At 47.0% G+C, this 14,404-nt stretch overlaps 1 protein-coding gene across 4 annotated transcripts in view; it reads left to right on the top strand.

The window, feature by feature from the left end:
- The window catches only part of Sh3tc2 (SH3 domain and tetratricopeptide repeats 2), a 48,594-nt gene that overhangs the window by 31,132 nt on the left and 3,058 nt on the right, over nucleotides 1-14,404 (top strand). For 3 of the 4 annotated variants that reach the window (XM_008837892.3, XM_029565822.1, XM_029565821.1), the window contains exons 10-15: nucleotides 870-911; nucleotides 1,035-2,732; nucleotides 2,822-3,002; nucleotides 9,584-9,734; nucleotides 10,595-10,717; nucleotides 12,804-12,954. In XM_008837892.3, coding sequence (XP_008836114.2) covers nucleotides 870-911; nucleotides 1,035-2,732; nucleotides 2,822-3,002; nucleotides 9,584-9,734; nucleotides 10,595-10,717; nucleotides 12,804-12,954 — 2,346 coding nt within the window. Of the gene's footprint in view, nucleotides 1-869; nucleotides 912-1,034; nucleotides 2,733-2,821; nucleotides 3,003-9,583; nucleotides 9,735-10,562; nucleotides 10,718-12,803; nucleotides 12,955-14,404 lie in introns of those variants that run through there. The other variant, XR_003850331.1, reaches the window with a different exon arrangement.

The following is a 14,404-nucleotide window of genomic DNA, read 5'->3' as shown; positions in this document are numbered from 1 at the left end:
CCTCCCTCCTCCCTCCCTGCCCCCTTCTCTCCCCTTCCTTTTAAAGTACTTCACCTGTGTGATCATATCAGTCCTGGCACTTGGACTAGCTCCTTGTGACTTGCTATGGAACACAATCTGTATTTGTAGTTTCCACTTTCCTCCTTGGCTCAAGACCTACTTCATTCTCCACCCACAGCTGCAACTAACTCAAAGTCAAAATACCTAAACCTACACTTAACTCCTGTTCTCTACCTCAATCCATCAGCTTACTTGAGGGAACAAACCTAGGGACCTCAAATGCATCCTTGCTCCTTTAAACTGTTCACTTTTATAGTCTTACAACTTCTGCAATGCAGTTTCCAGCACATTAAACCAGTTTGTCAAATGGATGGATGATGGGTTAATGGAGGAAGGATGAGCGACCGGAGGAAGGAAGCAGGAAGGATAAGGGAACGGAGGAAGAGGAGCATGACCATGAACAGGGGGCAGCATCACAGTCTGAAGTACCATGTGCTCAGGGTTCTGCCTGGCTGTATTGTAAACTCACTGAGAGCTTTGGGAACTGCATCTCCCTGGCTTAGTTTTTATCACCACCCTCATCCCCATACCTCTTGGTGTACAGCTTGTTTCCACATTTTCTTCTCTGACTTCGGTCTCACTTTTACTCCAGTTCAGAGATGTAAAGTGTGTGAGTTAAACAGGTTGATGGAGTCCATGAAACTCTAAAACGAATGTGAAGTGGGTGAATACTGCCCATTCCTATGCTGACTGATGGTCTCAAAGTTGAACACAAAAGCTTCTCAGGGGTCAGTGGCCTGGGGCCCTGAGGCTTTGACAAAGTAACTTGTGCTGGCCTAATACTAGATCTGTCCTTCATCTCTACCTAGGTGAGTCTGAATCCATCCAGAATCTGCCGAACGATCTGAGCGGTGAGTAGTGTTTGGGCTGAGCCTGGCTTCTTGTCCTCAGGTCAGCACATCTGCCCTTTTGGCAGGAGCTGACTGCCATAGTTGCTGGCACTCAGGGATGCTCAGCTCTGCCTGTCCTTACAGCATCCCAGCCTGAGGGCTTCAAGGAGGCCAGGCCTGGTGGAACCTGGAAGGAGTGGCAGACTGTAGGCTCCAGACGGTCCAGCAGCTCCGCGGGCTCCAGCCTGGAGGAGGAGCTCCTCTCAGCCTCCTCAGACAGCTATCACTTGCCAGAACCTGATGACCTTGATGACCCAGAACTGTTCATAGACCTAAACACCAGTCAGGAGGAGGATGATGTCGAGAACTTTGGCCCCATATTGGCTTTCCTGGATCATGAAGGTTACACTGACCACTTTAAGAGCCTCTATGATTTCTCCTTCTCTTTCCTTACTTCCTCCTTTTATAGCTTCTCTGAGGAGGATGAGCTAATGGCCTACCTAGAAGCCTCAAGAAAGTGGGCCAAGATGAGCCACATGACCTGGGCCCATGCCCGGCTCTGCTTCCTCTTGGGCCGGCTGAGCATCAGGAAGGTCAAGCTTTCACAGGCCAGAGTGTACTTTGAGGAGGCTATCTGTGTCCTCAATGGGGCATTCAAGGACCTCTCCCTGGTGACTGCTCTGTACATCAATTTGGCAGCCATCTACCTAAGGCAGAGGCTGAGGCATAAAGGCTCAGCCCTTCTTGAAAAGGCAGGTGCTCTGTTGGCCTGCCTGCCTGACCGCGAGTCCAGTGCCAAGAATGAGTTTGATGTGGTGGCCTATGTGCTGCGCCAGGGGATTGTGGTGGGCAGTAGCCCTCTGGAGGCCAGGGCCTGCTTTCTGGCCGTCCGATTGCTCCTGAGCCTTGGCCGGCACGAGGAAGTTCTGCCCTTCGCAGAGCGCCTGCAGCTCCTCTCTGGACACCCTCCTGCTTCAGATACCATAGCCACCATGTTGAGTTTTCTGTATAACAAGAAATATCTTCCACATCTTGCAGTGGCCTCTGTTCAGAAACATGGTCTCCACAGTGCCCAGGGAGTGTCTCTTTCCATTTGGCAGGTCTACTTGGTCCTCCAGAATGCCACCAAAATCCTTGGTCTTCCTTCCTTAGGCTATGGTGAAGTTTCTGCACTGGCCTGCCCGACACTCAGGCAGGCACTGATGACCTGTGAGGAGCAGACTGACCTGAGCACCCAGAGGACCTTGTGTCTTATCCTGTCCAAAATGTACCTTCAGCACAGGTCTCCTGATGGTGCTGTCTACTATCTGAGGCAGGGTCTGGTGCTAGGGAAGCAGCTAGGTGAGCAGGAAGCCTTTGAGTCTTCTCTTTGTCTGGCATGGGCTTATCTCTTAGCCAACCAGACAAAGAAGGCTTTGGATATCCTTGAACCACTGTTGTGCTCCCTGAGGGAGTCGGAGTGTATCACCCAAAAGGGAGTGGTCCATAACCTCCTGGGACTTGTGCTTCAAGGTGAAGGCCAGACAAGCAGGGCAGCCAAGAGCTATCTCCGGGCCTTGACTAGAGCTCGGGAGATGGGGAATGTGCGTAACCAGGCAGTGTCCATGGCCAATCTCGGCCACCTGATCCTCAAGTCCTGTATGCAGCAGTCAGCCAGAGGCTATCTCCTACAGGCTGTCCGGCTCTACTCTGAACTCCAGGCCAGCAAGGAAACAGACATGGAAATGGTACAAGTGCTTCTCTGGTTGGCCCAAGTTCTGGTGTCTGGACACCAGCTGACCCACAGCCGCCTTTGTTATGAAATGGCATTGTTGTTTGGCTTAAGACACCAACACCTAAACAGTGAGTATGTCCTGAGCTGCTGGGAGCATTGGAAAAAGTGCTGGCACACGCTTTGCCGGTTCTCATTCGTGTCCCTGCTTTATGTTCAGGTCAGCTTCAGGTCACCAAATCCCTCTGCCATTTCTATAGCTCTGTGTCCCCAAATCCTGAGGCATGCATCACCTACCATGAACACTGGCTGGTCCTGGCTCAGCAGCTCAGGGACCGGGAGATGGAGGGGAGGCTACTGGAGTCCCTTGGGCAGCTTTATCGGAACCTAAGCACGGCCAGGTGAGTTGGACCTTGGGACAGTCCCAAAGCCTTTTTCCTGCCTTAGGGAGAGACTTTCTTCTAATCTGTCTTTGAATCTAAAGATAGCATATGGATATGTCATTTCAAATGTCTATTCTGCCACGGTCTATCTTTGGACATGCATTTGGCCTTCATGATTCCAAATCCTCTTATGGATACTGTATTCCTCTGCTTTTTCTTTTTTGTGTTTTTGCCAGTTCCTGGCATGTAGGTTCCCCCCTTTACATCGCTGAGCATTGAACCCAGGGCCTCACACATGCCACATAAATGCTCCACCGTGGAGCTCCATCCCCAGCCAGGGTCCCCATTTATCCCAAATATTTTCATAACCTCAGGCAGTGTCAGTGTTCAGTTATCTTGAATTTTTTTTTTTTGACAAACACTCCATAAAAAAGTGTTCTTTACAAGGGAATGCTGAGTCATAAGCCCTGGGAGTGTAGGCTTTCAGAGACCATCACAGTCACAGGTCCAGTGGACAGTTCTCTGGGATGAAATTTGTGGGGATTCCAATCTCCTTCCAGGAGCAGTTCAGACGCTCCCTTTCCCGGTGGCTGACTGGGAGACTTTGGTTTGTTTTGGTCATCACAGGTCTGGGGTGAGCGGGAGGCATCTAGAGTAGGTTAGAAAGAGTCAAATCTCACTATTCTCAACAAAGTTTGAGCAAATCTTGGATTGGTAGTTTGAGAAGAAAATTTTAACTTGGCAGTTCTTCGAACCATGCTGTTAGGACTTTTCTGGAGGGGTGGCTTATTCTCTTGTTCCAGAAGCTGACCCGGATCAGGGTCTTTTAACTTGAATATTCAATAGTTACAAGCTCTGAGATTCCTACTTGTGTAGCTGGGAGGAAGCTAGCACTCACGTCTGCTTTATCACCTATACGAGTGACGTTAAGATATAATTAGGACATGAAGGTACCTAGGAAATGTCTATGATGGAAGGCTATTATCCTTTTATAAAACAGCCATTTCATCAGAGAACATGCTAGAGTGTTATATTTATTTAGCATGTACAAATCACTTAACCCTATAGGGAGCTTAAAAAAATTGAGCAGAGGGGACTGGAGAAATGGCATAGTAGTTAAGAACACTGTTCTTTCAGAAGACCTGGGTTTGACTCCCAGCACCCATATGGTTGGTTACAACCGCCTGTAACTCCAGTTCCATTGGATCTGATACCCTCCGGAGGGCATTGCCTGATACAGTTGCACTTGCATACATGCATGCAATACACGTGCACACATAAAATAAAGCAAAAAAAAAAAAAAAGAGCAAAGACTACCTAAAAGACACAGATAAATAGGTATTTCCACACCCCTGGGTGTGATCACTTTAATTTCTCATTAAGCTTCCTGGTAGCTGAGGTGAAAAGGGGGAAAGTCATGCAAGCTTCTGACTGTCTGATAAAAGAACATAACAAATATATCTGTCAAAGTAAATTTTTCCTGGCACTGATTCCTAGGAGGAATTTATTAAGTGTGTCTTGATGTTATGGACAGAATTCTTCAACTCAGCTCCGCTCAAAGAATTTTCATTCTCACAAAGTTCAAAGTCAAAGCAATCAAAAGCAGGGAGTATTCCCTGAACACATGTGGAACACTGGTAAGGGCAGGTGTGGAGGAGAGAATAGACACTTCTAAGAATGGGTTGGGAGTTTGTTGGACAGAAGTCATCTGGGTAAAACATTTGAGAAGGCCCTGAGGAGTATTATTTTTGAAAAGTGGGTGATGGTAGTGAACTGTACTTCAGATGGAGGGAACTGCAGTAGTCACAGAAAGTGGGGGCCGTTTGAATAATAGGTAGGTTTTGGTGATCCCTGGAATACAAATAGAGAAGACGCTAGCTGCCAGTGTAGGAGGGGATGCAGTGTTGGGTAGGGTGAGGTGAGGGATTGCATCTGAGCATCCATAAAGAAAATACTGGTCTAGTAAAAAGCATTCCCTGAGCACGTACTGTTTGCTAGGCAATGTGTCAATCTCAGGGCCACATGAGGGGCAGAAAGGCTGGTTGAAACCGACAGCTAAAGTAGTCAGATGTGTTGCTTGTGGCCCTGGCAGCTATCGATGCCCACAGTCCGAGTCTACATCGGGATTGGCAAACGTGTTTTTTTTTTTTTTTAACTTTTTGAGGCAGTGTCATAGAACAAGGTAACCTTGAACCTTCACCTCCAAAGTGCTAAAATTGTAGGCATAAGCCACCACATCTAACATTAGTAAATATACAAAAAAAAAAAAATAAAGTCAGAGAGTATATGTTCGGGTTTTGCGGGCCGTGTGGTCTCTGCACAGCCCTTCCGGCGCGTACCTGCACTGCAGAACCAGGTACAGATGGCACGTAATGGCAGTGTGGCTGCGTTCCAAGTGAGCGACTCACAAAAGCAGGGAGGAGGCTGTGCTTGGCATGTGGGCCAGAGTTTGCCACACCTAGTCTCTAGTGCATGTACTCAGGTATTTTTATGAGTTCTCCTTTCTCGGCCGATAGCTGCCAGCGTAGATAAGGCTGGTGTGTATATTGTATGTGTCTCTGTTGGGAGGCAGGGTTGCATGGGTGAGACTGACTTCATTTTCACCAGCTCTGCCCAGCCTGCCAGAGTCCAGACCCAGCATGCCGCTTGGTTTCACTGAGCAGAGCTCAGATGCCTCACTTGCCGGTTTAAGGCGATCTTCCCTCTGCTGCCTTCCTGGCGGTTTAACTGCTCTTTGTTCGGTGGCTTACTCTGGAGTTTGGAGGTAGAAGGGTGGGTAGATAGGTGCTGAAAAGTTCTGTTGACTCTTCAGGTTTTCGCCTTGGGATGCTTTGCTGTCCCTCTGTCTAGAACCTAGAGTCGTGTCCTTTCTGCCTTCTGTGTGACTACTGGACTGGAGTTTGGCCAAGTTTTTCAGTCTCTCGGTGGGAGGGTCTTGGTGAGTCTTGTCCCGTCTTTAGCTGCCACATGCAGACCAACACCTTGTTCCAGAGCTGAACCAGATGGGGTCCATGAGGACCTTGTAGCTTTATTGGATCCACTGAACAAATATTTACTTGTCATTTCTTATGGCCCAGGAAGTATGCTAGAAACCAGATAAAGGACTTAATAGCCCCTGAGCTTGTCATGCTTACAGAATGGTACAGGAAACAGACAGGGAATGAATCATCTCCAAATGTGTTGTCTAAACTGTGGTATGTGCCACAAAAGACCCACGTAATACTATTTTTAGGAAGAGGAGAGACTGCATATAGTGGGACCTTGTGGAATCATGATTAGTCTTTACATGTGAATGATCTGTGCCTAGACTATGTTACTCCTGGCTTTTATTTTTATCCTATGCTGCTTGTTTCTGTAGAACTGAAAGACACACACACACACACACACACACACACACACACACACACACCTTCAACATTTGGTTTTTCAATATAATTAAGCTGATCAATCTCAGCTCTCAGAGACCCTAAATCAGGAAGCAGTCTCTTTTCTGAGCTATCATCTGCTCCTAAGCCTGTGGTACATGACCATCCACTTTTGCAGAGGAGGAGATTTTGTTCAAAGTTTACAATCTCTTATGTTCTTAACAACTTCAACTTTGCTTTAAATGGCAAAAGAAAGCAAAGTTTTCGTACAACTGATAGCTAAGCCTGTCAGCAAGTATTGCTTGACTGCCTGGTCAGACTCTTAGGATTAGACTCTTGTTAAGCAGGGTTTATTATCTGCTCCTAGTTGCTTACTCTTTGTGAGCTTTATTTTTCTCCTTAAAACATTTAAGTTCCATTTATTTATTGGGATGTGTGCCAGCATGTGTGTCCCAGCACATGTGCCATGGTGTATATGTGGGGGTCCGAGGACAACTTTCAGAAGTTAATTTTCTTCTTCTACCACGCAAGTCTCAGGGGTCAAATTCAGGCCTTCAGTCTTGGAGGCAAATGCCTTAGCTCACTGAGCCATCTCACCCACTGGCCCTTATTTCTCTCTTTTGTGAAATGGATAAATTAGTAGCACTTTTTTCTTGGGACTGTTGTGACAATTGAGATCATGCACACAAAATGCCTAGAGCATGCTAAATGTTCAAAAAAGTCTAGGTAAGAATACCAACATCACCTTTTTCCTCTTCCTCCTCCTCATCAAACAAGTAGCAGAGAGTTCAAAATTTTAGAAATGAGCAGAGGAACTTGAGTAAATTAAAAATATCAGGTTTCTTCATTTACAAAATGAGCTAAGAAGAACCCTGATGGTTAAAGTTCTATGGATGGCGAATGAAAGAACAGCCATTGAAAGTGCTCATCCCCCACCTGGCCAAAGTGGGAGTCTTACTATAGGAAAGGAGAGGGCGGATCAGTGGAGGCTGGGCTTTGGCCAAAGGTCAGGCAGGTCCACCTAGGCAGAGTTGGTGAAAGATGCCTGGGAACACAGGTGTGTGTCGTTTGGGCAGGAAGGAAGACCCAAAGCCTGAGCCCCAGAGTCTGAACTTGGAGTCATTGATCAGTGCAGCAGTTCTGAGAGCAGCTCCTTGGCTCTCAGCATGGTTCCAGCAGCAGATCCCACACTCTGATACTTGAGAGAGTTCAGGGTCTGTCCTGGATGTCAGTCATCTTACGTCAAGGGTAGGGGAACGGCACAGTTCTTCCTGCCTAGCTCTTGCATGGGCCAGATGCTAGGCACTTTTTCCAGAAGACCAACAGCTGCCTCACTGTCATAAAGGATCAGAGCTCATCAGTCAAGATGATGTTTGCTTCCCTCATTGGAAAAGGCAGCTGAGTAGTCTGCAATGAATTGGCATATTAATCCATTTTCCATTGCTATTATGAAATATCTGAGGCTAAGCAATGAATTTAAAAAGAGGCTTATTTTGGGCACAGTTTTGGAGGTTGAAGAGCCAACTCTGGTGAAGACCTCCTGGCTAACGACATCACAAAGGCAAGAATGTGTGGCTAGATAAGAAACTAGAGGCCTGCCATTTCTCTATAACTCACTCTCATGAGAACGGACCAAAGTCCTAAGAGAGCCATGTAGTCCCTCTCATTGGGCAATGCCTGCAGTCATCCATTTATCTTGGATTAAGCCCACGTCTTAACGGCCCCATTGCGTCTCAATATCCCCATGATGATGATCAAGCTTCCAACACACTAAATCAAAACCACAGCAGGTGGTAACCATGCTTGATGAAGGTTTCCTGTGAGTGGGCTCCAGGTAGTGTTGATCCTAGTGTTTCTAGAAGGATATGTTCTCTGGACTTTAATGTACATGAGTTCACAATGTGTGCGTTTTAAGAATTCAGATTTTTGGATTCAGACTGTAATACTTAGATTCAGTGAGTTCCAGGTAGCTCTGTCACACACGTGGGCTGTAAGTCATACTTCCAGAACTGTGAGTGGGGCCGGGACTCGGGAGAAAGGAGTTCTACTCTCAGATCCTCTCTCAGTGTACCGTGTAGCCTGTGTAAGTCACTTTGCATCTTTGGAACTGTTTTTTTTTTTTTTCCTGTAACATAAAAGGATCAGACAGATCAGCAAATCTCAACCCTGGCTATATTGAGTCAAACGGGAGCTGAGATGATGCCAGGGCCTGGGCCACACTCCCAGGCAGTTCGGGGCACAAGCTAGCATGGCATTTCAACATACCATGGTAGATTGTATGGCTTGGCTATGCGTACATGTTTTTTAAAAATTTTTATTTATTATTTTTATTTTATGTGTTTGCGTGTATTGCCTGGTTGTAGGTAAGGGCACCCATGTAGTGCAATGCCTGTGGAGGTCAGAAGAGGCTGTTTGATCCCAGGCTGTGGGTGTTGGGATTCGAACCCAGGTCTTCTGCAAGGACAACCAGTGTTCTTAACCACTGAGCCACCTTTCCAGCCCCCTATGTTTGTATGTTTAAAGAGCCCCAAGCAGCTCTCCCAGCTCCCAGGGTTGAGAGCTGCTGTCTGGAGGACACCCAGTGTTCTGGCCAGCCTTCCAGTTCTGAATCTGTATCCTGCCTGTTGTCCACACCTCATTTCTTCATTAATTCCTGTCATGGAAGAATTGTATTTTCTATATAGTATACTTTTCCAAAGAATTATGTAACACCTAATAAAGAATTTCCAAATAATTAAGAATAATAAAGTACCAACTTAAAAAAATTACCCTGTTTTATGTTCTCTTAATAAATGATCAAAATCTTTCCCATGACTTTCTTAAAGTTACCACTCTGGTCACTCATGCACTCATTTCATATAAATGTACTTATTAGGTGCATATGAAAACAAAACTACAGTGTAGCCTGAAGCTTGCGGGATCATGGGTTGGCCATCATGTCATGATATTTATTTAAACAGTCATCAAACACTTACTACTTTGTTGTCTAAGATTCTAGATTTATTATGCTTCTTAAGCCTCACAAGAACCCTCTAAGGCAGGTTCAGTTATATTCCCATTTTACAGATGGGGAAGCTGAGGCACTGAGGAGGAGGTACTGTTCTGTCTCAAGGTGACTCAGTCTGCAGAGCTGATCTCTGTGTGGTCTGGGACAAGCTTGTTATTTCCCAGGTGCGCTGTGATCGCTGAGCTCCTCGGATCCTTCCTATTTCACGGGTCCTATCTGCCTCTCAGGTCCCTCAGGAAGTCCCTCAGTTGCATCAAGGAGAGCCTGCGGATATTTGTTGACCTAGGGGAGCGAGACAAGGCTGCTGAGGCCTGGCTGGGTGCTGGGCGCCTCCATTACCTCATGCAAGAGGATGAGCTGGTGGAACTGTACCTGCAGGTGGGTAGGGGTCTGCTCCCTCAGCCACTTGAGGAGGCAACTGTACTCTCTGAACTTGCTGGCTGAAACCAGAGAAGCTAAGGGTTTGGGGGGCCAGGTTGAAAGAGGGGTACTGAACACATGGGTTTGTTGCTAGTCAGTAGTGATGTGAACTTGGAAAGTTCGCTCTGAGTCCCTCTGTCTTCAGGTGCTGCAGTGGAACCCTCATTTCTAATTTCAGCCATTTATACATGACATCTGTACCTTTGCTATACCATTTAATTTTCTTAGACTTACCTTCAAAACTACTTTAAAAAAAAACCCACTTAACTTGGGGCTGGAGAAATGGCTCAGTGGTTAAGAGCACCAGTTGTTCTTGCAGAGGAGCCAGGTTCAATTCCCAGCACTCACATGGTAGCTAACAACCGTCCCTGACTCCAGTTGCAGGGAATTTGACGCTGTCTTCTGACCTCCACGGACATTGTGCAACATGGGTGCACTTACGTGCATGCAGGCAATACACTCAAATACATAAAATAAAAATAACAAATAAAAAAAGCACTTTACACAATGCTGTCTGAATTCACTGACTTGATTTACCTTTAATGTTTGTCTTGAAACACATTAAAATTTTAACTATTAATACACAGATTTTTTATCTGTGTACTGCTAAAAATCACCTCAAGTTTCACCAAAAGAATCCTCTCCTTTTACAGTGGGGAACTTTGAGGTAGATAATCTCTGAATTATCTTATCAGCCCTGTGAGTAAAGGCCCAAACCAGACTAGGTCTAGGATTTCCAGAATTCTGACTAGAGACTCTGGATCCTCCTCCCTGCCTATTCCACAGAGCTCTGGATGCCCTTCCCTCTGTCCCACTAGGCGGCCATCCAGACTGCCCTGAGATCGGAGGAGCCCTCCCTGGCTCTCAAGCTCTATGAAGAAGCAGGTGATGTGTTCTTCAATGGGACCCGCCACAGATATCGCGCTGTGGAATATTACCGGGTAAGCAAGCCATCGGATTCAATTGCTGAGCCACACCCCAGTGCCAATGTGGGCAGCTCCAGTGGCCCCTCCTCCCCTTCTTGTCCAGTGCTCGTGCCTTTACCCTCTCTTTAGCCTAGGAAAGGATCTCAGTAGCTCAGTTATTCTTTGGCTTGAGTCTTGCTGGGATGATACAGCATAGTAATAGTATCTTTTGTGTGTGTATGGCACTTTATAGTTTGTAGTATACACACATTGTTAGTACTCTACACTTACTAGTGTAGTATGGTGGGAGATGACCTAAAGGGATGCATGGGTAGACACTGAAAACATCTTGCCATGCTTTTGTTAAGCATATATTAAAAAGTATTTAAAAATTAAAATGTATAATACCAGCTTACCAAATTCACAATTTCACAGTTCTTACTACAAATGATGAACAAGAAAATCAGAGTTGATTTAAAATAATAACACTAATTAAGTAAATGTCCATGTATGGGAGATTATGAGTTGTTGTTTGTCACCTGATGAAGTTTGGGAAACTATCTTATTTCATCCTAAAACTTCACTTGTTTGAATATGAATTCATTTGCTCAGTTGCTTATTTTCCACCACATGTGATCAGGTACTCAGCATGTGCCAAGCACTGATTGTAGGTAGGAGAGCAAGAAACACTCCCCTGAGCATGAAGGTGTTAATCTTCACACACACACACACACACACACACACACACACACACACACACACTGTAAATTAGAAAACTAAGGCTCAGAGACATGAAGTGACATCCTAACCTTCCAGAATGGTGAAAACAATGGAAATGATAATTTACTGAACACTGTCAGAACCTGCTCATATGTGGGCTCTGTAGATCAGCCAGGAGGCAATTGACTCCCCAGGTCACCTTACCACTACCAGAAACTTTGGGGAGCCCCATGTTGGGTGCCATGCATTACTTGGGAAATTGTGGTTTCCTCTTTTGGGTTCTTAATCTTGTTAATAAAAGGATTTAGAACTAAGAGAAAAACAGGGTAGGCAAACTATAAATCTTGGCAGTTGCCAGGAGAGAGAAGAGGAAGAGGAAGCGAGAAAGCCATGTCCTTCATAAGTAGCCACCTGGTGGAGGGGTGAGGGAAGCTCAGAGAAACAGCGAAGAAGCCCAGAATGTCAGGGAAACGTGTCTGGCCTCTGGTCAGTGTCTGAAAGAAAAAGAGAAAAGAAGGACTTAGGAGAAGTGGGAAGGCCACACAACAGAGGCTTGGCAGTGTGGCCTGGTGGGAGTTCTGCAAGTGATTGCACTGAAGGTAGAGTTTCTGGGGAGGAAAAGCACACTATTTCATTAAGGGGATAACTACCCCAACCCCTGCCATCTCCTTAGCATGACTCTAGGTGACTCAGTTTTCCAAAAGGATGGTCTGAGGTGATTGACAGGCCCGGATGGATTTGCTCCTAAGGAAGGAGACAATAATATGCAATGCTGTGTGCTCAGAGCAGGCCAGAATGTCATGCCTTCGCCCAGGGCCAGAGGTAGATTCCATTCCTTAATGGGTCTCAACACAGCTCTGGTGCCCTCTCTGGCTTCCAAGTCCCTGAAATTGTTTAGAGATGAGCTGAAATTGAACAAATAGAACCCATTTCCACCATGAAATGTAGAGGATTCAAAAGTTCACCAGAAGGTATTGGTGTCTGGACTAGAGTTTCGGTTACACCATCATGTATAGCCTCTCGCAGACTGCTCATTTAGGAGGTAGGAACAGAGCTCCTTTCTGGCACTCCTGCCTGGAGAACCAAGGACATTTCCTGCTTCTGCCAAGGACAAGAATGGAACTGTTCACTTTCAGGGTCCCTGCCCCTAAATGGCCGGAACAATTCCTACCTCTTGTCTTCAGCAATAGGGAGTCAGCTTTGCTTTCTGTTTTCAATTGCCCCACTTTGAGAACTTGTTAGTTCTTCAACCTCTTCAATCTGGGCAAAGCACCAAGAGGAGCCTGTTGAGGAAAGGCTTGAGTGAGAACACGATGGCCATTCAAAAGTCCCTCCAGGAGAGGCCAGGCCTCTGGAGTGCGGTGTGTGCTGTAGACTAAGGTTGCCATGCTTCGTTCTTCAGGCTGGGGCTGTGCCTTTAGCACGGAGAATGAAGGCACTGAGAATTGAACTGCGGATCTTCAACAAGCTGACAGAGCTGCAGATCAGCCTCGAGGGCTATGAAAAGGCTTTGGAATTTGCCACCCTGGCCACCAGGCTGAGTGTTCTTACAGGTAGGTAGTCTTAACTTGTAGGTGCATGGAACTGGCAGGTAAACACCACTGAAGCATGGCTAGTAAAGCTTTGGACATTGTCTCTGGAATCCAGGCAGGGCAGTGTGGTCCTCATCCCAGGGTCAGCAGTCAGGGGGCCTGTAATTAAGCAAGAACTTCAGTTTCTTTAGCAGAGCCTGCTTTAAACCAGTGCCCACCCCATTCTGTTATGAAGACCATGGGTGTCTATATAAACACAACAGCCCAGGATGAGGGACTGTTCCTACTTGGTAACATTTCTCCAAGAGGTAAATGGTATTTTATGCATATGTAATGTCTTTATTACATAAGGACTTTTTGCCTCCAATTTTTAATGGGTTGATTATTAGGCGAAAGCGCATTTTCCCATGGAATAGAAATTCAAATGAAGGTCAAGCTCCCATTAACCTAACTCAGGACATATTTGAAATATTTGTAGCAAAAGCTGGTGGGAAACAATATAAGTCATTGGAACCAAAAAAAAGGCAGAATTAAAACAGGATGGAAAACAAACTCAGTCTTGGGTACTGGTATTGAAGGAAAAGCAGGTTTGATTAGAGAAGCCTTGATTTGATGTAGGGGTAAATAAATGAAGTCTTCTGTGTAGTTCTAGAAGGGACTTCTGGTCATTCTCGAGGCCATCTGATACCGAAGGGAGTGGACTTTACTATATCTTTGGACTTGAGCACTCTTGCTCTTTTCCCTCCACTTTAATTTATGGCAGGAAGCCTCTTCAGAGCTCTTTGTGAACCTCAGGAAAGGCCTGAGGGGCCTTGGGCTGCTCAGTCTGAACACTTACTCCCTTCCTGGAAAGGAGCTAAGAGGAGGCTGGGTACACAACCTACACACCTGCTTCCCCACTGCACACCTGCCTCCTCCCCTGCACACCTGCCTCCCCTCCTCCTTCACACCTGCCTCCCCCCCACACCTGCCTCCCCTCCACCTGCACAGCTGCCTCCCCCCCCACAGCTGCCTCCCCTCCTCCTACACACCTTCTTCCCCCCCATACCTGCCTCCCCTCCTCCTGCACACCTGACTCCCCCTGTACACCTGCCTCCTCTCCTCCTGCACACCTGCCTCCCCCTGCACACCTGCCTCCCCTCCTCCTGCACACCTGCCTCCCCTCCTGCACACCTGCCTCCCCTCCTCCTGTACACTTGCCTCCCCTCCTGCACACCTGCCTCCCCCTGCACACCTGCCTCCTCTCCTCCTGCACACCTGCCTCCCCTCCTGCACACCTGCCTCCCCCTGCACACCTGCCTCCCCTCCTCCTACACACCTGCCTCCCCTTCTCCTGCACACCTGCCTCCTCCCCCCTGCACACCTGCCTCCCCTCCTCCTACACACCTGCCTCCCCTTCTCCTGCACACCTGCCTCCTCCCCCCTGCACACCTGCCTCCCCTCCTCCCACACACCTGCCTCCCCCTCTCCT

The sequence above is a fragment of the Nannospalax galili genome, unplaced genomic scaffold, assembly GCF_000622305.1.
Source record: "Nannospalax galili isolate Female #2095 unplaced genomic scaffold, S.galili_v1.0 scaffold19, whole genome shotgun sequence".
Lineage (NCBI taxonomy): Eukaryota > Metazoa > Chordata > Mammalia > Rodentia > Spalacidae > Nannospalax > Nannospalax galili.
The sequence above is the reverse complement of the archived record's forward strand: the minus strand, read 5'-3'. Positions and strand labels throughout refer to the sequence as shown.